General features: G+C 38.7%; 2 protein-coding genes across 2 annotated transcripts in view; both read left to right on the top strand.

The window, feature by feature from the left end:
- Nucleotides 1-11659, top strand: part of MCM6 (minichromosome maintenance complex component 6) — a 32798-nt gene extending 21139 nt beyond the window's left edge. The window contains exons 12-17 of the mRNA XM_008695893.2: nucleotides 890-1018; nucleotides 2504-2665; nucleotides 4517-4652; nucleotides 5650-5805; nucleotides 7832-7971; nucleotides 11186-11659. Of these exons, the coding sequence (XP_008694115.2) occupies nucleotides 890-1018; nucleotides 2504-2665; nucleotides 4517-4652; nucleotides 5650-5805; nucleotides 7832-7971; nucleotides 11186-11302 (840 nt within the window). The 3' untranslated portion in view covers nucleotides 11303-11659. The remainder of the gene's footprint in view (nucleotides 1-889; nucleotides 1019-2503; nucleotides 2666-4516; nucleotides 4653-5649; nucleotides 5806-7831; nucleotides 7972-11185) is intronic.
- Nucleotides 11660-17229: 5570 nt separating this feature from the next.
- Nucleotides 17230-25156, top strand: part of LCT (lactase) — a 53686-nt gene continuing 45759 nt past the window's right edge. The window contains exon 1 of the mRNA XM_040636831.1: nucleotides 17230-17869. Within this exon, the coding sequence (XP_040492765.1) occupies nucleotides 17230-17869 (640 nt within the window). The remainder of the gene's footprint in view (nucleotides 17870-25156) is intronic.

Consider the following 25156-nt stretch of genomic DNA (forward strand, 5'->3'; position numbering starts at 1 on the left):
TGGAAATAATTTCAAACTTAGGGAAAAGTTGCTGCAAGAAATAGAATAGTGCATGTAGCACCCATGTACCCTTTATTCACGTATTAATATTTCTCTATATATCAATGGCTTTTTTTGTACCATGGGTAAGAAAATTATATATTTTTAGTTGGGTGAATTTTTAAGATTTTATTCATTTGTCAGAGAAGGAGAGAGCACAAACAGGAGGAGCAGCAGGCAGAGGGAGAGTAGGTTCCCCGCTGAGCAAGGAGCCCAATGTAGGACTCAGTCCCAGAACCCTGGGATCATGACCTGAGCCAAAGGCAGACGCTTAACTGACTGAGCCACCCAGGCGTCCCTTTTTTTTTTTCAATGTTAATAACAATTCTATGATTATCTTCATATATTCACAAGTGCCAATATAATATTGTAGCTGAGAGCATGGACTCTGAAGCTAGACTGTTCAAATCCTGGCTCCATTATGTATTGTGATGTCAGACAAGCTACGTTACCTCTCTGGGCCTCAATTTACTTATCTCTAAAACAGGGATAATATTACCTACCTGGTAAGATTTTTGTGAGGGTTACATGAGTTAAATGCTTCTAGACACACTTAAGGCAACAGTGCCTGCCATATACAGAGCACCCTAGAAATCTTAATTCTGCTGTTGTTGTTAAAGTCAGTTAATTCCTTCAGGAATATTCTTAGAGTGGGGCAAAGGTATGCATTTAACTTTTGATTTTAAAGAAACTGGTACCAAACTTTGCTCAGAAACTTGGTACCCATTGATACAGCTTTCAGTGGCTTATTAGAGCTTGTTTTTAGCTATAAATAATTTATTAATGCCAGCGATAATCTGAAGTGGATATTGTTGTGACTGACCAAAGTGATTTTCTTCTTTTGAATTAGGTTACAGATTATGCTATTGCCAGACGTATAGTAGACTTGCATTCAAGAATTGAGGATTCGATTGATCGTGTCTATTCCCTTGATGATATCAGGAGATATCTTCTCTTTGCAAGACAGTTTAAACCCAAGGTAACTTGCCCTTTTGTACTGGAATAGGGCATTTAAGAGGGCATTAAAAAGGGTTCTGTGGAAATTAACTGTACCTATACTTCTTTGGGGTTTTTTGGGTTTTTTTTCTTTTTGAGGATTTCTGTTTTGAGAACACTTTCTTCAGAGAGTTGAAAAGAGGAAATTTTCTAAAAATATGCATAATTTTCTTCTACTTGTTAGATGCTAATAAAAAGATTTTTATGGATGAAGAATTTTGGATAACCAAATAAACTAGGACATACTTTTATTTCAGCCACTATTCCTAAGAATCTTAAAATTATATGAGCTCAAATCAGTAGTCTACTGAATGTTCTTGAATCTTTCTCTAAGGAAAAATATGGATTCCTTTAGGTCATGGTGATGAATATGGCTTAATATTTTACAGTAATTGATGTAGTTCATTTAATTGAATCTGTCCTGGATCCAGGACATTTTTTTAAAGATTTTATTTATTTTACTTGAGAAAGAGAGAACCTGAGTGAGAGAGCAAGCAGGCGCAGAACAGGAGCAGGGAGGTGAGGGAGAGGGTGAGGGAGAAGCAGACTCCCTGCTGAGCAGGGAGCCTGATACGGGATCGATCCCAGGATCCTGAGATCATGACCTAAGCCGAAGGCAGACGCTTAACTAACTGAGCCACCCAGGTGCCCCAAGGACATTTATTTTTTTAAAATAGACTTCTTAGTGCATTGGTTTTATTTAACATTTTCCTAAAATAGAATACCAAAAAAATTTTTTGATTCTGGGTGAGGTTTTTACACTATTGTCTGGCTCAACTTTTGGGAGTTGCCCTTAGATTTTAATTATCGGTCATCTTCACTGATTATCCATAATACTGAGATTGATTCTCACTGTCCTGAAAGAAGCTTAATGAGGCATTTAAAACTAAGGGTTATTGGTCACGTATGTGTAAGGAGGCTTTTGTTCTCTGTGACTGTGTACCGGTCCTGTGACCTTGGCGTGCTTCCTTCATAGGCTGAGTTCCTTGCTCTGAAAAACTGAGTATTCTTTTAGTATTCTCACTTTGTTGTTGTTTTTCAACAAATAATAAGGTTTACTGAAATAGCTGGTGTGTGTGTGCACGTGTGTGTAGACCTCTCTTTTTCCCAAAACAGCATAAATGAGTTTGAAGAATAGTTTGAGCATTAATTTGTTTAATGAGCTTTGGCATCTTGGGTTTAAGAGGCATTACATCCTATTCCACTGCTTCAGCTTGTTCTGCGTCTTTTAGAAATGGCATTTGCTTCAATACCCTGCTGTGTTCCTGTTTATAAAATTAGTATGTGAAATTCACAGGCACCTTGGTTTAGTTCTTTTGAAATGCATTTCAGTGTTAATTCTTTGTTGACTTCAAAGTTTGACCCTCTCAGTTCCCCAGAGTGTCTCTACCAGGAAGGCTCTTAAACTATGTTTAATGCAGCTCCCATCAAGTAGAAAAGCTCTGACTTCAGTTATGTTCTGAAACAGATTTCTAAAGAGTCAGAGGACTTCATTGTGGAACAGTATAAACGTCTCCGCCAGAGGGATGGCTCTGGAGTAACCAAGTCTTCCTGGAGGATTACGGTGCGACAGCTCGAGAGCATGATCCGTCTGTCTGAAGCAATGGCTCGAATGCACTGCTGTGACGAGGTATCAAAGTCACTTTAATAATGGGAGGAAAGAGCAATTGATTGTTGGTTTATAAGCATATTTTTGTCTTTGGTATAACAGTTGAGTGCTCATAAGATACACGGTGCTAGGATTTCTCCCTTGAAGGTTGCTGTTAAGCATTTATTGAATATAGTTAGATTAATATGATGAAATAATTATGTCCTAGATTATAGAGTACGTATAGAGGTGAGTCGCCATTAAGAGGTAGATGATCCTCCTGAAGTATTGTCAGAAAGTCAGTAGTAGCCTAAAGCTGCATCATCACATCACAAGGGTGCGTACAATATAGTAAGTTATTTTGAGAGAGACCACATTCACATAACTTTCATTACAGTATATTGTTGTAATTGTCCCATTTTATTATTAGTTATCGTTAAGCTCTTATTGTACCTGATTTATAAATTTTTTTTTTTTTTAAGATTTTATTTATTTATTTGACAGAGAGAGAGACAGCTAGCAAGAGAGGGAATACAAGCAGGGGGAGTGGGAGAGGAAGAAGCAGGCTCATAGCGGAGGAGCCTGATGTGGGGCTCGATCCTATAATGCCGGGATCACGCCCTGAGCTGAAGGCAGATGCTTAACCACTGTGCCACCCAGGCGCCCCTATAAATTAAATTTTATCATAGATATGGATGGATAGGAACAAACAGTTTATGTAAGGTCAAGTACTGTCTGCAGTTTAGGCATCCAATGGGGGTCTTGGAATATAATCCCTGAGAATAAGGGGGGATACTGCGTACCATATTTTATTTATCCATTGATCCATCAATGGACATTTGGGTCACTTCCACCTCTTGGGTGTTGTTAATAATGCTGCAGTGAACATGGGTACTTATATGCTTTGGGTATTAATCCCTTATCAGATACATAATATGCAGATAATTTATCCCATTCTATAGGTTGCCTTTTTTACTCTGTTGATTACCTTGATGCTCAGAAGTTTTTGAATTGTGTATTGTTTCATTTGTCATTTTTCCCTTTTGTTTCCTGTGCTTTTGACACCATTATCAAATCCAACGTCCTGGGGCTTTTTTCCTATGTTTTCTTACGTACATTTTATAGTTTTAGGTCTTCAGTCTATTTTGAGTTAATTTTGTATGTGATGTAAGGCAGGGGTCTGACTTCATTCTTTTATATAAGATACCCAGTTTCCCTAGTACCATTTGTTGAAGAGACTATGCTTTCCCCAAGGAGTGGTCTTGACACCCTTGTCAAAAATAATTTGACCATATATGTGAGGATTTAAGGATAACCATTACTTTATATAAGCACAGTCATAGAATATGTCCGCCCTTGTGTCTGGTTTTCATACAGCATTAACACTATCAGATATCATCCAGGTTTTGTGTAGAAGTAGTTTACCCGTTTTCATTGCTGTGTAATATTCTGTCAGTATATCACAGTGATTCCCCTATTCTTCTGTTAATGGATATTTGGATAGTTTCCAGTTTGGATTCTGATGGGATATACATGTCTTTTGGTCTATATGGTATACATGTGTGTGTACATTTCTGTTGGGTATACACCTCAAAGTGGAATTGTTGTCATAGGTTGTACATGTGTTCAGTTCAGTAAAGTCTGCCAAAATGCTTTTTTCCACAGTGGTTGTACCAGTTTATATTCCCACAAGCAGTGAATGAAAGTTGTTCTACATTCTTTCCAATACTATATATCTTATTAGTCCTTTTAAGCCATTCTGGTGAATTTATGGTGTTAACTCGTGTTTTATGTGTGTGGGAGAAAACTGAAATGCCACCGTGGTTGGTACGGAGAAAATCTGGTATATCAAGAACACTGACTTTCTGATTTACTGCATCTTGATTGGTTTAGGTCCAGCCTAAACACGTGAAGGAAGCTTTCAGGTTACTGAATAAGTCAATCATCCGTGTGGAAACACCTGATGTTAATCTAGATCAAGAAGAAGAGGCCCAGATGGAGGTAGATGAGGGCCCAGAAGGCATCAATGGTGAGACACTTGCTTGTTTACTGTTCTGGAGTTAGGGACCAAAAAGTTCTCTAAGATGGTATGGTAAAAGTGTACTTGTTGATAGTTTTGAAGTCTATCTAGCAAAAGGGAAAAAATGGGTATTGAATTGTACTATTTACAAAGTAAAATACAATTAAATAATTAATATAAAACATATATGCTTGAAAGACTGAAAGAAAATACACCAAAATGTGAGAGTGGACCTAATTCCCCAGCTTCATATATTGTTATTTTGCTTTTGAATTAAACATATGTTCTTGAGTACACTGAACCAGACAAATACCAGATTTTTAAGTTTTGTGTATGATACTACAAATGAACTTTTAGATCATGAAATCTTTATATCTGCCATCCTTCCCATTCCTTCCACATTAGGTTTTTTGTTTTTTGTTTTGTTGTGTTTGAGAGAGAATGCACTCACATAAGGAGGGAGGAGGGGCAGAGAGAATCTTAAGGACGCTCCACACATAGAGTCCGACACAGGGCTTGATCTCACAATCGTGAGGTCATGACCTGAGCCAAAATCAAGAGTCAGACGTTTAACTGACTGAGCCACCCAAGCACCCCCTTCGAGATTTGTTTGTTTGTTTGTTTTTTAAGATTTTATTTATTTATTTGTCAGAGAGAGCAATTGAGCACAAGCAGGGGGAGCAGCAGAGGGAGAGGGAGAAGCAGACCCCCCACTGAGCAAGGCGCCCCATGCAGGACTCGATCCCAGGACCCTGGGATCATGACCTGAGCCAAAGGCAGATGCTTAACTGACTGAGCCACCCAGGCGCCCCCCAAATTAAGTTTTTGTCTTCACTAGTAGCATTGACAAATTTGCTTCTAAATTATTTGTAAAATTACTAAATACTGAGTATAACTATATGCTTGTTCAGAAATTAGTATTAAAATAGAAGTATACTTATAAACATTTGATAGGGGAGTGTTGGAGGCACAAAAATAAGATTCAGATGGTTGATATTTCACTTAGGTCGTGTTGACAGCCCTGCTCCTGTGAATGGAATCAATGGCCACGGTGAAGACGTAAACCAAGATTTGGTTCCTAAAGCCTCCTTAAGGCTGAGCTTCCCAGAGTACTGCCGAATCTCTAACCTTATTGTGCTTCACCTCAGAAAGATGGAGGAAGGTAAGGCTGTACCTCATGTGCGCACATGCTCAGTCATTATGTAAGTTGTATTTGCATAAACCACTTCTGTTGCTAAAGATTCTGTTTTGTCAGAAGAGATAATAAATTGTTTCACAAGCTCACTTTGGCAAAGAAAGTCTTTGGGATATCAGTATATCTGACAGTCTAGACATTTATCCATAAGTTCATTGCCAGACAAAGGTCATTTGTTTAGTGTCCTTGACCTATTTTAATATTTTTGAGAAGCAGAAGTTGGGACCTGATAATATGTTAAAGAAGCACTTAGCAAATGTTTATACAGATGCAAAATCACTGTTCCTTAGAATAGCTTTACTTCAAATAGGTGGACTCTAGGTTATTTATTTCATAGGCAAGTAATTGAACTGAAAGGACCATATTAGCCCAGGTTATTCTATACTAAAAACGAAGTAAAATCCTCATTTCGCCATAGGTAAAGTGTGATATCTGGACACTAGTACACTTCTAACCTTGACTGCTTTACTGTGCTATTCTAACACGCCTATAATTAACCCAAGGCAGAAGGAAAAATGATGAAATCAAGGGGTCGAACTTAAACTTTAATTTGGTAGTTAGCCATCAGGTAGTTTTTACTTCAAAGTCCCAAAATGTTGGCTTCCAGACATATTCTGTCATCACAGTGTCCTGTCTGTGATGGAAGAAGAGAGTAGCAGAGATTGTCTTAGTTTACTAAAGATTTGAGCCCTGTAGTTTTTGCCCCTGTTTCCTTGGAACTGTAGGCCAATGGGAGGAAGGAAAGAAGGCAGTAAAAAGGTGACTAGGAAAGACAGGTTTTAGCCAAACTGTCTTCTCACAAAAAAACATTTAACAGCTCACATGTTCTTGTATTCACATTGTATTTCATTTTTCTCTTTATCATGCATCTGAATTTCAAACATGGCAAGCCATTAATGAAACAGAGATATGGTTAGCACCCAGACACTATCTGCCTTCCACAGATTAATTCTGCTGTTTTCCTTTAAAAAAAAAAAAAAAAAAAGATACTGTTCACCCGATCAAGTAAGTTATGAATTCTCAGTCTTCAGCTAGATGTCTGTTCTCTAGTCTAACACAGGGAGCACAACTTTATTATTATTTTAATGATTTTACTTATTTTTGGGGGAGAGAAAGCACAAGCACAAGCTAGGGGGAGGGGCAGAGGGAGAAGCAGGCTCCCCACTGAGCAGGAAGCCTGATGTGGGACGGATCCCAGGGCACCTAGGCGCCCCCCACAGGGAGTACAACTTTAAACCAAGAAGCTCACTTACCAAGAATATTTAGATAATGAAGTTTCAGTACACCCATAATAAAACTTTTCAAAGGCATTGTCAGTAAAGCTAGAATTTTCTTATTTTTGATTTTGTATTTTATTAGGAATAGCTAGATTCAAGCCTAAGTAGTTTTCTTTCATTATACTTGTTTCTGTAGTGGTTATATTACCCAAGTTCCAACTTTTCTTGTGACTTTAGAGTTCTGCTTTGGACTCTTTAAGAAGTGGACAGTCATTCAGTATAGATAGACCTTGCTGAAATAAATTGGTAATTTTTTACTTTGAGTGAAAGCCAATGGTTCACTTCTTAGTTGATCTCAGCTGTGTAAAGTCTTCCTTGTTCCACAGAGGAAAAGTTAGGTTTAAGAAGTTTTGTTTGCTGTTGCTAATTGATGCTTTCAGTTGCTATTGGCAAATGTTCCCATGGGTGATGAAGCATAGAAGGTGAAGGAAACACCTTCATATTTTGAAATCTTAATAGCTTTAAGAAACTTGTTTCTTACAATCTCTATTTTATTAGATTTTTTTCCTCAGGATAAAGTGAGGCCTACTTTAATACAGGTTATTTCAGGCTTACGCTGGAACATTGCAAATCTTATTTCAGCAGATGCACTTTCTGACAGGTTGATGGTTATCTAATCTGTACATTATCTTGTTGTGTATGCAAACCCCAAGGATTGGCAGTACAATTTGCTAGAAGGAAAATTTAATCCTTTTGAAATATATTTTTTGTTGCAGAAGAGGATGAGTCGGCATTAAAGAGGAGTGAGCTTGTTAACTGGTACTTGAAGGAAATGGAATCGGAAATAGATTCTGAAGAGGAACTTATAAATAAAAAGAGAATCATAGAGAAAGTCATTCATCGACTCACCCACTATGTACGTACAGAACTACTCTTCCATGATTATTAATGAGGGAGGGAGTCCATGCCTCATATCTGCAGGTTTATAAATGCTCATTTATTTTGAATTCTTGGGATCTAGTCACAATTGTGAGTTGTAAAAAAGAGAATTTACAGCAGTTAATTGACTTCTTCCTCTGCTGAAACAAGCAGAACCTAAGTTGAATCTGGGAAGGTGGATTTAGGGTCTTATGTTTTCTATTCCCTTAACCATAAACTTGCAAGCATTCTGATCCTTACCTCTTGTTTTTGATGTTTCCTTTTCCCCATATCCTCACCTCCCACATCATCCAGCCTACGTGTGGTCTGTCCCAATGATCATTCTTTTCTCAAACTTTAAGCTGTAATCTCTCTGTTCTACTTGATTGGTGAAACCCCAGCCTTGGTTAAATGTAAATCTTTCACTCTACTGCATCCAAGCAGTAAAAAGTATCTGGAGAAAGGCATACAACCATGGGCCATGTTCTGCTTTAAATTCATGACCACTAATCTCAAGCGGACTGTTCATTACTGCGTCTTACCAGCCTCACACTGGCACTGCCCAGTGCTGTGACTTCTCCCACTCTCTTATGGGACCATTACAGGCATACTCCTCCCTACTCACATCAGTTGGTCATTCTCTGTATTCAGCCTGTCAGTAGCGTTCGTCACTGTTGATTGCTCCTTCTAAGTCACCATATTCTCCTGGCTCTTCTCCTATCTCGCTGGTTATTTCCTCTTAGTCTCTTTTCTCAAGTCTTGTAACTTTTTAAGTGGAGTGCTGTCCTCAGTCCTCAGACCTCTTTTCTCTTTACATTGGTTACCTGAGTGATCTCATTTGGTTCTGTGAGTTTAAACTCACTGATGACTCCCAGATTTAGCTCTCACCTCTCCTCTAAAGTCCAGATGTCCAGCCAGCTGCCTACTTGTGAACTATAGGCATCTCACACTCAGTGTGTTCAAAACAGTTCCCCCCCACAGTGTTCCCATTTACTTATTCTAAGCCTTCTATCTTAGAATCATCCGATTCCAATTTCCCCTCATAGCTTCTCCTTTTAGCAGCAAACTCTGTGAGCCCTGCCTTCAGTATGTGTGTTCTGTGTTCTGTTCTCCCCACCTTCACATCTTTAGCTACCATGCCTGGACTTTCACAGGAGCCTCCTGACTGCCCTCCTTTGCACTGGCTCTGTGTCCAGCAGCCAGACAGATCTTTTAACAAATAAAAATGTTTTAGTGCCCTACCTTCCAGTTCTTCCCTCATGTTTACAATAAAATCCAGTCTCCATACCATGGCCTGCAAAACTTACACAATCAGATCGCTTGCATAGGACTCTTCCTGTTGGTACTCAGTGCTGCTGGCCTTGTCCCTATTCTTAGACACACCAAAACATGAAAACCTTCCTTTGTCTCTTTACCCAGATCCCCTCTTCCATTCTGATATCTGCTCAAATGTTACTTTCTCAAAGAGGTGGTTCTTGCCTAGCCTGTCAGAGTAAGAGCCTCCTCGGTATCACTCCCTAACCCTGCTTCATATTACTCCATAGTGCTTATCATTGTCTGGCAGTAGGTGTTCAGTTTGTCTCATTAGAATACAAGCACCAAGAGGGTAGGGACTTTGTTTTGTTAACTACTATATCCCCAGGATCTGTTGTGGTGTCTGCCCCGTAGAGAGGTCAAATATTTGTTGAATGATTGAATTTTTCTGTTTAAATGGCAGATTCAGTGTCCACTGTATAAATACTGTGGGTGTCAGATATCAGGGTTGTGTCATCTGAAAAGTCATTTACTTGTGGAAGTATATGTGAGTGTATGATTATAGGTGGTTGTGTGTTGGGGAGGTGTTGAGAATAGCTACTCAGATCAGAATTTAATAAATAATACCTATGAAAATAAAGCTGGATTGGGGTGGTGTGCATTCAGAGGTCTTTCTAGTTCTGGGTAGTGTGTTTGCACCAGGCCAGCCCTTCCCTCCCTAGTGTCTCCTGGGATTAGTGTAAGATAAAATGACCCACACAAGAAATCCACATTGGGACACGTGGTGAAATTAGCTGGTCTGAACTGGGGCTACCTTTTTAAGTTTACACCACCTGAGCTAGCTCACTACAAAAGACTAGAGAAGTTAATATTTTGCTGATGAAGTGTTCTCCCTGTGAGGGTGTGTTAATGCATAAAGTGAGCTCTTGCATGTGTCCATTCCCTCTTAGCGAACAATAGTGCTCATACTGTGGGACATTTCTGCCTTCTGTGGATCAAATCACTATTTCCTGAGTTCTCTATGGGCTTGGCTGGAAGTCCCTCTCCTTTGTGGGTTTGTCTTGTTTTGTTTTTTTAGAGAGAGAATACACATGCCCTGGGGGGCAAGGGGTGGAGAGGGGCAAAGGGAGAAGGAGAGAAAGAATCTTAACCACGCCTGATGCAGAGTTTAATGGTCACAACTCTGACATCATGGCTGGAGTGGAAATCAAGAGCCAGATGCCTAAGCAACTCAGCCACCCAGGTGCCCCTCATTTGTTTGGGTATTTTAGGTACATGTGGCATGTTCTACCTTTTTTTACTAGCTCATAGCGAAAATTTTTCCATGTTAATTATCTTTAGATTCTACTTCTGAGTTATGAGTGGATGGTATATGAAAGAGTTCAGTGGCCAGTGATTAAAAATTAACATAAGTGAAATTAAAACACTTTTATCAGAGTGATAGAATGATAAGCATGTTTATCAAAGGATTTTACACAGTTGCATAATCTTAAAATTCATGCATTATATCATCTTTTTTTTTTTTTTAAGATTTTATTTATTTGACAGGGAGAGCAAGGAGCCCGATGAAGGGCTTGATCCCAGGACCCTAGGATCATGACCTGAGCCAACAGACGCTTAACTGACTGGACTACCCAGGCGTCCCTATCTTATCTTTTTTGAAACTATATTTACAAGCTGTAGTATGCCAGGGAACCTTACTAAAATCAGTGTCTGTTGAGCTTATCTCTATATTTTTGTAATTTTTCTAAAAAAAAGATTTATGGTATGAAAAGGTCTGTATCCTAGTGGGAAAGGAGTTTAACAGAATCTTGGTAAAGATTTTAAGGGATAGTCCTTTTTGTAAGTCCTTTTGAAGGGGAGTGCTAGTAGCAAACACTCAGAAGGGTCAGGTTCTATGGATGGGAGCATTTTTACAATGCCACTGGAGACCTGAGGACAAATGTTTGTGTTCACAGGATCATGTTCTAATTGAGCTCACCCAAGCTGGATTGAAAGGCTCCACAGAAGGAAGTGAGAGCTACGAAGAAGATCCCTACTTGGTAGTTAACCCTAATTACTTGCTTGAAGATTGAGATACTGAAAGTAACTAATAACTGAGAGACTGTGGCCCCTGCTTCCTGGCCTGGAGTCCAGATGTAGCTCTACTAGCAAGAGAAATGTTTCTGGCAGCAAGGCTTCAGGAAGATTTATTTTGAGGAATAAGAATCTAGTTGGTGTCCTGTATGGCGCATTCCTGTAATATACTTTTATATTAACGTAAGCTATGTTTCTTGTCTAAATGAAGTTGGAACCCAGTGTGTGGTTTCTGTAACCAAGACCTTGTTTTCACACATATAAGAAAAGGTCTATTACTTTTATGGTATGTGAATAACTTCTTACAATCGCCAACTGCTGCTTTTCTTCATCAGAATAAAGTAATGTGCTCTGCAGTTGTCTATTGGATTTATTTCCTCCCTTCTCTAATTACTGCTTTCATCTACAGTTGACCCTTAAATAACATGGAGGTTGGGGGCACCAGATCCCCCAGTCAAAAATCTGTATGACTTTTGACTTCCCAAAAACTTAACTACTAATGGCCTACTGTTGACTGGAAGCCGTACTGATAATATAGTCGATTAGCACGTATTTTGTATGTTACATGTATTATATATTGTATTCTTAAAGTAATACTTTTTCTTTTTTCAGTATTTCGAGGTTATAGGGTTTGTCTACAACTTTTTCAAATTGTTGAAGATCTCTAAAAAATTTTCAATATATTGAAAAAAATCCATGTATGAATGAACCCACGCAATTCAAACTTGAATTATTCGGGGGTTGGGGGGAGCAGCTGTACTCACAAACATGAGTCGTTCCCCTTTTTGTTTAATGTGGGGCAGGTGGGTGGAAGTGTATAGCATTATAAGCCTCTAGGATTATGTTCCTGTAAGGAGTCCTTATTAGAATTAGTATGATGGATAAGGGGCTTTGGAGATTACTTTCCAAGGTTAATCCCAGTTCTGTGTTTTATTTTTTAAGACCGTTCATAAAATTTAACAGTTTATTGTACTTTTTCATCATTAGGATGTTCATGATGTAGCAGTTCGCATTGTTGCACCTTTTAACAACAGATGGCATTTGGGGGCCTGCAGGACCAGTTAGGAAATGTTTACGTTGTATGTGTGTTCACTAATAATAACTTCACTCTCCAATGGCTTGAAAACAATACAGTGAGGAGGACTGGGAATGAATAGAGAAATTGCACAGTTAGCAGATGCAGACTTCAAAGGTATGTTCCTAATTAAGTAGAAGCTGTTGGGAAGAGGAAACCTCGGGGTAGAGGATATCAAGCCTCCTTTTGAGGCAGTTAGGAGATGCTAGCAGAAGGCGCAGACAATAGGCAGGACATTCAGTAACAGGCTAGTGAAAACTCTGGACAGCAAGAAAGAGCCCCTCTCTGCACTGACTCCCAACATGATAAAATGAGATGGGGAGATCCTGAAAGAAACAGCCTGACAAAAATTTGAACTGTAATTTGATCAAATATTTACCTAAAGGGAAATTTGAAGCGTAGGAAAGATGAGTTTTTTGATGAATGCTCCTGTTACCAATTTTGCCATTTCAGTAGGGGCTTCCAGGGCAAGGTGAGGTCATTAGAAATAAAGCCCCAGTTTTTTTATGTCTGAGTAAGTGTGCTTGTATTTCCACACACCCTTTTCTCCTACATGTTACTTGTCAAGGAGGTCAAGTGGCTAATGGATGATGGAGCATGTAAAAGATTCTTATGAAGAAATTAAACAAGTGTTTAATGGATGGATAGATACAACATGTTTCTGAATGGGAAGACTTGAATGTTTTAACTGATCTATATTTCCCACGAAATCCCCACAGATACCCATCAATAAGGAAATGACTGCTAAATTGTGGTACAACTGTACTGTAGATAAACAAAAATGGGATAAACCTATATGTTTGAAATGGAAATAACCTCCAGAACATATGGAAAAAAATACAGCCATAGGAGTACCTAAATATATAAAGCAGGTATTAACACACCTAAAGGGAGAAATAGGTAGCAATACGATAATGGAGACTTAAGTACCCACTTCTATCAATGAATATAAAATCTAGACAAAATACCAGTAAGGAAACATTGACTTTAAATGACCTATTAGAACAGATGGACTTCACAGGCTTCTACAGGATAGTCCATCCCAAAGTAACAACACACGTTCTTCTTAAGCACACAAGGAACATTCTCCAGGGTAGATCATGTTATGCAACAAAATAAGTCAATAAATTTAAGGAGATTAAAATCATCAAGCATCTGTTCTGACCATAATATAGTGTGAAACTAGAAATCAATTACAGAAGAAAACGGGAGGCACTTGGGTGGCTCAGTCAGTTAAGCATCTGCCTTTGGCTCGGGTTGTGATCCCAGGGTCTTGGGATTGAATCTGGTGTCAGGCTCCCTGCTCCACAGGGAATCTGCTTCTCCCTCTGCCCCTCCTCCCACTCGATCTCTCAATCTCTCTCTCTCAAATAAGTAAAACGTTTAAAAAAACTGGCAAATCAACAAGTACGCGGAAATTAAACATGCTACCAAACAATTTAAGAGAAGAAACCAAAATTCTAAAATACCTTGAGACAAATGAAAATGGAAATATGACATAAAAATTTATGGAATGGAGCAAAAGCCATTCAAAGAGGGAACTTGTTTTTTTTTTTTTTTTAAGTCATCTCTACACCTAACATGGGGCTCAAATTCATTACCCCGAGATCAAAAGTCACACACTCTTCCAACTGAGCCAGCCAGGCGTCCCTAAGAGGGAACTTCGTAGGGATAAATAGCTACATCAAGAATCATCTCAAATAAACAAGCTAACCCACATCTCAAAGATCTAGAAAAGGACAAATGTTAGTAGAAGGAAGGAAATAACAGAGGAAATAAAGACTGAAATGACAATAAAAAAGCTCAATGTAACAGCTGGTTTTTGAAAAGAGGAAAAAGATAAACCTTTAACTAGACTCACCAAGAAAAAAAAGAGGACTCAAAATCCAATGAAAGAGAGACATTAAAACTGATAGCACAGAAATACAAAGGATCATTAAGAGACTTACTGTGAGCAATTGTACACAAATAGAACAACCAAAAAAAATAAATTCCTAGAAATATACAGCCTACCAAGACTAAGACATAAATAGAAAATCTGAACAGACCAATTACTAGTAAGGAGTTTGAATTAATAATCAAAAACCTCCCACAAACAAAAGTCCAGGATTATATGGGTTCAATAGTGAATTCTACCAAACACTTAAAGAAAATTAATGCCAGTCCTTCCAAAAAATAAGAGAGGAGGGAACACATAAACTTGTTTTACAAGGCCAGCATTACCCTAATACCAAAATCAGACAAGGTCACCAAATGAAAAAATTACAGGCAATGTCTGTGAAGAAAATTGATGCAAAAGTCCCTACCATAATATTAGTACACCAAATTTAAAAATACATTAAAAGGATCATACACCGTGTTCAAGTGGGATTTGTTCCAGGGATGATTTGTTCCAGGAAAGTTCAACATCTCCAAATCAATCAATGTGATATGCCACATTAACAAAATGAAGGACAAAAATCATATGACCACCTTAGTGGATGAAGAAAAAAGCACTTGACAAAATTCAACATCCATTTATGATAAAAACTCAACAAAGTGGGTGTAGAGGGAATGTACCTCAACATAATAAAGGCCATTTACAACAAGCCCACAGCTAACATCATACTCAAATGGCGAAAAGCTGAAAACTTTTCATCTAAGGTCAGGAAGGAGACAAAATGCCCACTCTCACCACTTTTATTCAATATAATACTGGAAGTTCAAGCCAGAGCAATTAGGCAAGAAAATGAAATGAAAGGAATCCAAATGAGAAAGGAAGATGTAAAACTGTCACCATTTGCAGATGATACGATATCACATATAGAAAACTCTAGAGACTCCACCAAAAAAACTTGGAAGGAATCAACAAATTGAGTAAAGTTGTAGCATACAAAATCAATATGCAAAAATGTGTTGAATTTCTATACACTAACAATAAATTATCAGAAAGAGAAATTAAGAAAACAATCTAGCAATTGCATCAAGAATAAAATACCTAGGAATAAATTTAACCAAAGATGTGAAAGACCTGTTCTCTGAAAACCATAAGACATTGATGAAGTAAATTGAAGAAGATAGAAATAAATGGGAAGATATTCCATGCTCATGAATTGGAAGAATTAACATTGTTAAAATGTCCATACTACCCAATCTATGGATTTAATGTAATCCCTATCAAAATTCCAATGGCATTTTTCATAGAAATAGAACAAACAATTCTAAAATGTATATGGAAACACAAAAGGCCCTGACCAGCCAAAGCAATCTTGAGAAAGAAAAACAAAGCTGGAGGTATCACACTCCCTAATTTCAAACTGTATTACAAAGCTGTAGTAATCAAAATAGTATGGTATCGGCCTAAAAACAGATGCACAGGTCAATGGAACAAAATAGCCCAGAAATAAACCCACATATATATGGTATAACATGAACAGCTAGCTATCCCCTCTAAGCAGAAAAATGAGAAATCAACAAGGAGATAATATTTTCATCTTTCAAAGTGTCAAAAATGTGAAGTTTTATAAAAGGTGCTAGCAAAGCAGAGATTTAGGCATCCTTCTAACATTAGGTAGGATTTAAATTTGAAGAAGCCTATTTTGGAAGACTACTTGGATTTCAATCAAAATTCTAAATGTGTATAATATTGAGTCGAACTTAATTTCTAAGACTCTGTCTTAAAGAAATGGTCATACATATAGACAAAGATGTATGGATATAGATATTCATTTGCAACACATTAAAATTAGGGATTAACCAGTGTTCTATATACTAGAGGTTCAATTAGGGTACATCCTTATGTGTGCTATGCATCTGTTAAAAAGAAGTGGTTCTATATATTCTGATACAAACAGAGTTCCAGAAGCTGTTAAGTGGAAAAAAAGAAATCCGAGGAACAATGCATAAGGCATAATCCCATATATAATAAATTATATGTTTAAAATGTTATGCACTTACATATGTTTGCATTTGTATATATATATTTAGTAAATAGCATTCATTGAGTTGCATTGTTCTAAACATGCTAAAGAATGATCTCATTTCATTCTCACAATTTACCTATTCACCATTGTTACCAATGAGAAAACAGAAGCATGGAGAAATTAAGTAACTTCCACCAGGTAAGATTTAAACCCAGGCATTCTGACTCCTGAATAACCATTAAACCACAGAAAGAAAGAAAACTGGAAGGAAGCAGTTCTGAGCAGTTTTCCTTCCTTACCTGAGGAAGGAAAGGAGGATTAGGGAAGGGGAATTTGCAGGTTTTTCATGTTTCTATATTTGAATCCTTTACGCAAGGTGTTCATCATTTACTTATATATATTTCTTTAAGTTTCATAATTTTTTAAAAGATTTTATTTTAGAGAGACAGCAGGGGGAAGGGCAGAGGGAGAGGGAGAGAATCTCAAGCAGACTCTGTGCTGAGTGCTGAGCCCAATGTGGGGCTCCATCCCAGGACCCCGAGATCGTGACCTGAGCTAAAACCAAGAGTCCAACACTTAACCAACTGAGCCAACCAGGCACCCCTAGTTACAAATTTTTAAGGTGGAAAAAAGGCTTGGCAAGGGACTCGCCTTTTTTCTATTATGTAAATGAATTTTGAAATAATTTGTAATTAAGCAAAAAACATGGAGAACTTTCCCCTTCAGACATTTTCCAGGTTCATCTGCTTAAATTATGTGTGATGTTTGAGGTTTTTGTGTTATCTCTATGGTCTTTAAATTTTTGATATTATGCTGGTAAGTCGTGTACTGATTTCATTACCATAGATAACCCAGTTAAATATTAAGTGTTAATAATCACTTAGCATTTTACAACCTAGCTGTTGTTATAAAGTAAGGACTCCATATACTTCCTAACAGGTCCTCGAAAATGGAGCTGGCTTGGAATTCAGTCTTTATTGTCCTCCTAAGCTTTTCATGCTGGGGGTTAGATTGGAAATCTGATAGAAACTTCATTTCAGCAGCTGGTCCTCTCACCAATGACTTGCTGTACAACCTGAGTGGTCCATTGGGAACCCAGGGTTCTAATTTTACAGCAGAGGACAAAAGCATTTATGTTTGTCAACAACCACTGCCTGCTTTCCTGCCGGAGTACTTCGGTAGTGTTCATGCCAGTGAGATCACCCACTATAAAGTATTTCTGCCGTGGGCACAACTTCTCCCAGCAGGAAGCTCCAAGAACCCAGACACCAAAACAGTGCAGTGCTACCGGCGATTCCTTGAGACCCTCAAGATGGCGCAGCTTCAGCCCCTGGTCGTTCTGCATCACCAGACCCTCCCTGCCAGCACTGTCCAGAGAAGTGAAGTCTTTGCTGATCTCTTCACAGACTATGCCACATTCGCCTTCCACTCCTTTGGGGACCTGGTTGAGATCTGGTTCACATTCGGTGACTTGGAGGAGGTGATAAAAGAGCTTCCCCAACAGGAATCAAGATCTTCACGTCTCCAGACCCTCACGGATGCCCACAGAAGAGCCTATGAGATTTACCATGAAAAATATGCTTCTCAAGGTAAGTACACACAACCCTGATGGCTGACCCACTAGCAGCCTTCATTACCCACCTTCCCGCACCCTCCGTAAAGCAGGACGTGGCATGTCTTCCCACTCCCCTTTAATAATCTTGTCATGTGTATTCATTAGTGAAAAGATAACATTGTACTGGAAGCTTCCCAATGGACAGAGGCAGAGGTAGCTTATATTAACATAGTGCCCAGCATTTCCTTTGAAAATATCTTTTAAGCACTCCTTCCCCAGTCTTGAGTCTGGGCCACCATGTAGTATCCTTCTGCCCTTCCTTCTCCAGTCCTGCCTCCCTGGCTCTCCAAAGCTTCCAGATTGCCTGTCCTTCCTCAGTCTCCCCTTTTGCTCATGCAAAGCAAGTTACGCATTCCAGCTGAAGTTTTCATTCTAGCACAGAAGACAGACAAAATAGTGATATACTGATAGGTAGTGAGAAGAACGTAATTGCAATTGTCCATATTCCTTCTTCAAAGCTAATTCTGATACAGGTTCTAATACAGTAAGTTTGGGCAGGACCAGTACCTTAGGGATTTTAATAAATTACTAGGTGAAGTAATCTCCTCCCCGCTTGTGCTCTCTCTTGCTATCTCTCTCTTTCAGATAAATAAATTTTTTTTAAGATTTTATTTATTTATTTGACAGAGAGACAGCCAGCAAGAGAGGGAACACAAGCTGGGGGAGTGGGAGAGGAAGAAGCAGGCTCCCAGCAGAGGAGCCTGATGTGGGGCTCGATCCCAGAACGCCAGGATCACGCCCTGAGCTGAAGGCAGACGCTTAACGACTGTGCCACCCAGGCACCCCAATAAATAAAATATTTAAAAAAAATAATATATATAAGTGAGAGAAATATTTATTTATTTAAAGATTTTATTTATTTATTCAAGAGAGAACGAGTAGGGGGAGGGTTAGAGGGAGAAGCAGACCCCCTGCTCACGGGGATCCCAATGTGGGATTTCGATCCCAGGACTCTGGGATCATGACCTGAGCCAAAGGCAGAGGCTTAACCAAATGAGGCACCCAGGCGCCCCATATATATTATTTTATACATAAGTTTAATTTTCACCATTATGAATTACATTCCAGTGAATGTTCCTATATATAAACCTCTGCCTGCCTTCCGATGAATCCTTCTGATTCTTAGAATTGAAATTACTAGGTCATGGGGCACCTGAATGGCTCAGTCTGTTAAGTGCGTTTGGCTTAGGTTATGATCTCAAGTTTCTGGGATCGAGCCCCACATTGGGCTCCCTGCTCAGTGGGGAATCTTTTTTTTTTTAATTTAGTAATAATTTTTTATTATGTTATGTAGTCACCATAGAACATCCTTAGTTTTTGATGTAGTATTCCATGATCAGCGGGGAATCTGCTTCTCTCTCTGCCTCTGCCTCTGCTTCTCCCCCCAACTTGTGCTCTCTCTCTCTCAAATAAATAAATGAAATCTTTAAAAAAAAAAAAAAAAAGGAAAGGAAAAGGAAAAAGAAATTACTGGGTCAAAAACTGTGCATTCTTTAAGACTTTAAAGCACGTTGCTGAATTATCTTCCAGAAAAGTTTTAATCATGTATACCAACAGTTGTAAAACTGCTCTAACCCTACTCAGCCTGTCTTCCATGATGTAATCATTTTTGTTATTGGTAAATTTGACAGTTGAAAACTATGATCTCCTTATATGCTTCATTTGCATGTATTTGATTATAAAGAGATCAAACATTTTTTCTATGTTAAAAATGAAAGCAGGGCAAGGGAAGAAAGAGTGTGAGTGTGGGCAGGGCCATTTCAGACAGGGGTGTCAGGAAGGTTGTCCTCAGAGAGGACAGCAAGGAAGGGACCAAGCAAATGGATTGGACAAGACGATTCCGGGTGGAGAGAAGAGCCCCTGCAGGGAGACAGCGACAAGCCCAGCAGTCAGTTTAGTGAGCTGGGAGTAGAGGGTAGGAGATGAGGAGAGGCTGAATTTGAAACCGGATTCTTTGGAAAGAAGAAGGAACCCTCCTTGGGGTGGGTAAGCAAGTAAACGTTTGTTGGCTGTAATCCTGCTGAGGAAGCACTGGGTAAATGAACTTTGAAAGAAGGCAAGATTGAACTTGGTTCATCTCAAACAAAGGAAAATCTATCTTGTTTTGAAGACAGACTCCATAGACTTATTTTGATTATAAAACTATATAAACATGTTATTAAAATATTTGCAGATTCCATTTTTAATCTTCATCAGGTCACTAAAGACTGTTTTTTAAGCTCATATTTTCCTTTTCTTCTTCTGCTCATTTCTCCCAGGCTTCACTTTGTGTTTCATCAATATCACTAGATTTTCTACCCCAATATAATGCAGGACACAAAATAAATTCTTTTTCCAGTCTCCTTCCTATTCTGAAAGGTGGTTTTTCTTCTTTCTTTCTTTCTCTCTCTTAGTCTTCCCTCCCTTTTTAGTCCAATCCCATAGCCTTTTGTTCTTTTTAAAATATATCACCTAATATACAGAAAAAAGTTGTATAAAATATGTTGGTTAAAAGCAAAATACTATTAAAAAATTACTGAACTGCTTTTTTAAAAAAAAGGCAAAACACTATAACAAATACCCATGGAGTGACTTCTCAATCCAACAATTAGAATACCACCTCGGATCAACTAGGGTGGCTGTAATAAAAACAAAACAACAAAACAAGTGTTGGTGATGATGTAGAGAAATTGGAACCCACACCACTGGTGGGAGTGAATGATGGTGCGGGTGTTTTGGAAAACAGTCTGGCAGTTTCTCAAACAGATAAACCTTAGAGTTACCCTGTGTCAACGATTCCTCTCCTAGATATATGTCCAAAAGAAATGAAAATATGCCCGGGAGAAAACTTATCACAAACATTCATAGCAGCATTTTTCAAATAACCCAAAGTGGAAACAACCCTAATGTCCCTCAACTGATGGATAAACAACATGTGGTATATACATAAAATGGAATATTATTTACCCAAAATGGAATGATACGTGCCACAGCAAGGATGTACCTTGAAGACATTAAGCTAAGTGAAAGCAGCTAATCAGAAAAGACCACATATTATATGATTTCATTTATATTAAGTCTCCATAATAGGCATAGAGACACTACAGTAGATTAGCATGTGTAGGTCTAGAAGAGAGAACGGGGAGCGACTGCTAATGGATAAGAAATTTCTTTTTTGGTGATGAAACTGTTTTAGAATTAGTGGATATGGGGCGCCTGGGTGGCACAGCGGTTAAGCGTCTGCCTTTAACTCAGGGCGTGATCCCGGCGTTATGGGATCGAGCCCCACGTCAGGCTCCTCTGCTGTGAGCCTGCTTCTTCCTCTCCCACTCCCCCTGCTTGTGTTCCCTCTCTCGCTGGCTGTCTCCATCTCTGTCGAATAAATAAATAAAATCTTTAAAAAAAAAAAAGAATTAGTGGATATGATTGCACAGCTTTGTAAATATACTAAAAACCACTGAACTGTATACTTTAAAGATTTTATTTTTAAGTAGTCTCTGTACCCAACATGAGGCTCCAACAATCATCCTACTGTCCCCATTCCCCTCTCTCATCTCAGCCCCAAACAACCACTAATAAACTTCCTGTCTCTATAGATTTCCCTGTTGCGAACATTTTGTATGAATGGAATAATATAATATGCGGTCTTTAATGACTACCGCTATTGGGATTTGTTGGAGGTTTCTCTCAAGGATAGGCTGAGATTATGAGTTTGAGGAAGGAAGATTACAGAATAAAGTGCTATTTTCATCATGTCATATCAAGGGTACATACTATCAACATGATTTATACTGTCGATGTTCCTGATCACCTAATTGAGATTGTATTTGTCAGGTATCCCTAGCGTAAAGTTACTCTTTTAACCTCCTTTCCATACTGCACTCTTTGGAAAGAAGTCACCATACACAGCTCACAGTTAATGATTGGAGAGTTATGCTCCCTCTTTTTTTTTTTTTTTTTTAAGTAGGCTCCACGCCCAGTGTGGGGCTTAAACTCACAACTCTGGGATCAAGAGTTGGATGCTCTACCGACTGAGCCACCAGGTGCCCCGAGTTATGCTCCCTCTAATAAGTAGTTTTTAAAAGTTATTTTCTAGGGGCACCTGGCTGGCTCAGTCGGTTAAGCATCTCCCTTCAGCTCAGGTCATGATCCTGGTGTCCTGGGATCAAGCCCTGCATTAGGCTCCTTGCTCAGCAGGGAGTCTGCTTATCCCTCTCCCTCTGCCCCTGCTTGTGTTCTCTCTTTCTCTCAAATAAATAAAATCTTTAAAAAAATAAAAAGTTATTTTTTAAACTTAACTAAGGAGGCAAAAGACTTATACACTGAAAACTTTAAAACATTGCTGAAAGAAGGTAAAGAAAACAAAAACAAATGGAAAGACATCCTTTGTTCATGGATTGGAAGACTTGATATTATTGAGATTTCAGTACTACCCAAAGCAATATACAGAGTCAATGAAATCCCTATCAAAATCCTAGGGACAGTTTTTGCAAAAAATAGAAAAATCCATTCTTAAATATGTATGGAATCTCAAAGGGACCCCAAACAGCCAAAACGATCTTGAAAAAGAACAAAGTTGGAAGACTCACACTTCCTGATTTAAAATTTTACTACAAAGCTACAGTAATAAAAATAGTGTGGTACTAGCATAAGGACAGACATGTATACCTATGGAATAAAACAGAAAGCCCACAAATAAACCCTTGCCTATATGGCCAAATGATTTTCTACAAAAGTGTGAAGACTTTTCAGTGGGGAAAAGAGAGTCTTTTCAACGAGCGTTCCTGGGAAAACTGAACATCCACATACAAAGGAACAAAATTGAACCCTTACCTTGTACTATATACACAAATCAACTCAATCGTTAAGAATGCTCAATCATTATGGAAAGCAAATCAAAACCACAATGAGATATCACTTCACAGCCATAAGAATGGCTGTTATTTTTGAAAGCAGAAAATCACAGGTGTTGGTGAAAATATAGAGAAATTGTAATCTTTATGCATTGCTGACAGGTGTGTGAAATGATGTAGCCAGTATGGAAAAGAGTATGGCAGTTCCTCAAAAAATTAAACATAAAATTACCATATCATGTAGCCCTTGTGGGGACATACACAAAAGAACTGAAAGCAGGGACTTATATGGGTATTTATACCCCTATGTTCATAGCAGTGTTATTTACACAGCCAAAAGGTGGAAATAACCCAAATGCCCATGGATGGAAGGGATAAACAAAATGTGCTATTTACATACAACGGAATATTATTTGATCTTAAAAAGAAGTGAAATTCTGACACATACCATAACACGGATGAACCTTGAAGACATTATGCTAAGTGAAATAAGCCAGTCACAAAAGGACAATTATTGTAGGATTCCACATACACGAAGGACCTACAATCATCAAATTCACAGAGACAGGAAGTAGAATAGTGGTTACCAGGGACAGGGAAATGGGGAGTTCCCTGTTCAAGGAACACAGAGTTTTAGTTTGGGTTGATGGAAAAGTTTTGAAGATAGATGGTGGTGATGGTTGCACAACAAAGTGAATGTACTTAATGCCCCTGAAATGTACACTTAAAAAATTTAATGGTGTGGCGCCTGGGTGACTCAGTCAATTGAGCTTCCGACTCTTGATTTCGGCTCAGGTTGTGGTCTCGAGGTCATGGGCTCGAGCATTTTGTCAGGCTCCACATTCAGCATGGAGTCTGCTCGTCCCTCTCCCTCTGCTCCTCCCCCTGCTTGAGCTCTCTCACTCTCTCTCTCAAATAAGTAAAATCTTAAAAAAAAAAATTAATGGTAGTGGCTGGGTGGCTCAGTCTGTTAAGCATCCAACTCTTGATTTAGGCTCAGGTCATGATCTCAGGTCATGAGATCAAGCCCTACATCGGATTCTGCACTCAGCAGAGAGTCTGCTTGAGATTCTCTCTCTCCCTCTCCCTCTGCCCTTCCCCGAACCCTAGCCCCTCCTCATAAAAATAAATAAAAATAAAAATTTAATGGTTAATTTTCTGTTATATATATTTTACAAAAATTTTTTAAAAGTTATTTTCTAATCTTTCTATATTCATTATTATAAACCTACTATTTATGTGTTCAATGTGCTGCCTCTGGGGAGGATTCAATAGAAGAGAGGATTCTTGGCAAAGTTGGAGGTTGGGGGTAGCGGAAACAACCCTCTCATGGGAAGAGTAGAATTGCACACAGCATCCCCCACTTGTACAACACTAGGATGCAACCCAGGATAACCCTATTAATACCACCCTACCCAAGAAGTAGTAGTAACTTGAAGCATTGGTATTGGCAGTTTAGTATTGGCCAGATTACTTTTATTGGCTCATTTGAGGCAAAGGGGGAAGGAGCAAAAGGAAAGGGGCTATTTTTTGTAAACAACTGCAATGGTTTTTAATGGAATGACTTCCCTTTGTGGTGGAAACAGGTGAGGTTATCCTTAGTGAGGTCTAGCAAAGCCTAGTAGGGACACGAATTTACACGATACTATGCAGTGATTTTCTACACAGGTTTAAAACAGTTAATCCTCAATGCACTGCAAATACCAATTTTGAGCTCTATATGCATGAACACCTACCTTTAATTACGTCCAACAAATATCCTAAAGCAGAGCAATTACCCCTCTTTCAGTCCCATAGGAAACAAGAGCCGCAAGCTTAGAGTGAGAATCTGGTTTTGAGTAATCTGCCTTTTGCAGTATTTTAAGAAGTATAGTTTATGCTTGCACTGGGGCTAGGTTGGCAACCATGGTGGGGAAGTTTGATTATTCTGTATGATATAAGAATTTCTGGAACTTCAAGTACATTCGTTCACTCTAATTCTAAAAGCAGCTTGCAGAGTCAAATAGAAATGATTTGTGAGTTCATTCTGCTTAGGGATTAACTGTACTCTTGTTTCATTTCATTGGTCTAGAGATGACACTACACTGTACATTTTTAAATGTTAAGCACAAGCTGTATGTTTCACATGTGCTGACGTGATAATGACGAGAGCACGGGAATCTGTGAGAGGCGAAACGGAACCACCAGGCACGATCATTGAGTAACTAGATAATGGCGCTAGGTAACTATCTTATCAGAACGAGGGCTGAACGTCTCTAAATGATATTCTCCACTCAGAAGATTTCAGAGTTCTATCATGTTTATTAAAATAAGCCCCTTTGGGGGCACCTGGCTGGCTCAGTTTGAAAAGCAAGCGACTCTTGATCTTGGGGGTTCTGAGTTCTAGCCCCACATTGGGCATAGAGATTATGGGGGCGGGGGGGGGGGGG

Source organism: Ursus maritimus, unplaced genomic scaffold (genome assembly GCF_017311325.1).
Source record: "Ursus maritimus isolate PB19 unplaced genomic scaffold, ASM1731132v1 scaffold_1, whole genome shotgun sequence".
NCBI lineage: Eukaryota > Metazoa > Chordata > Mammalia > Carnivora > Ursidae > Ursus > Ursus maritimus.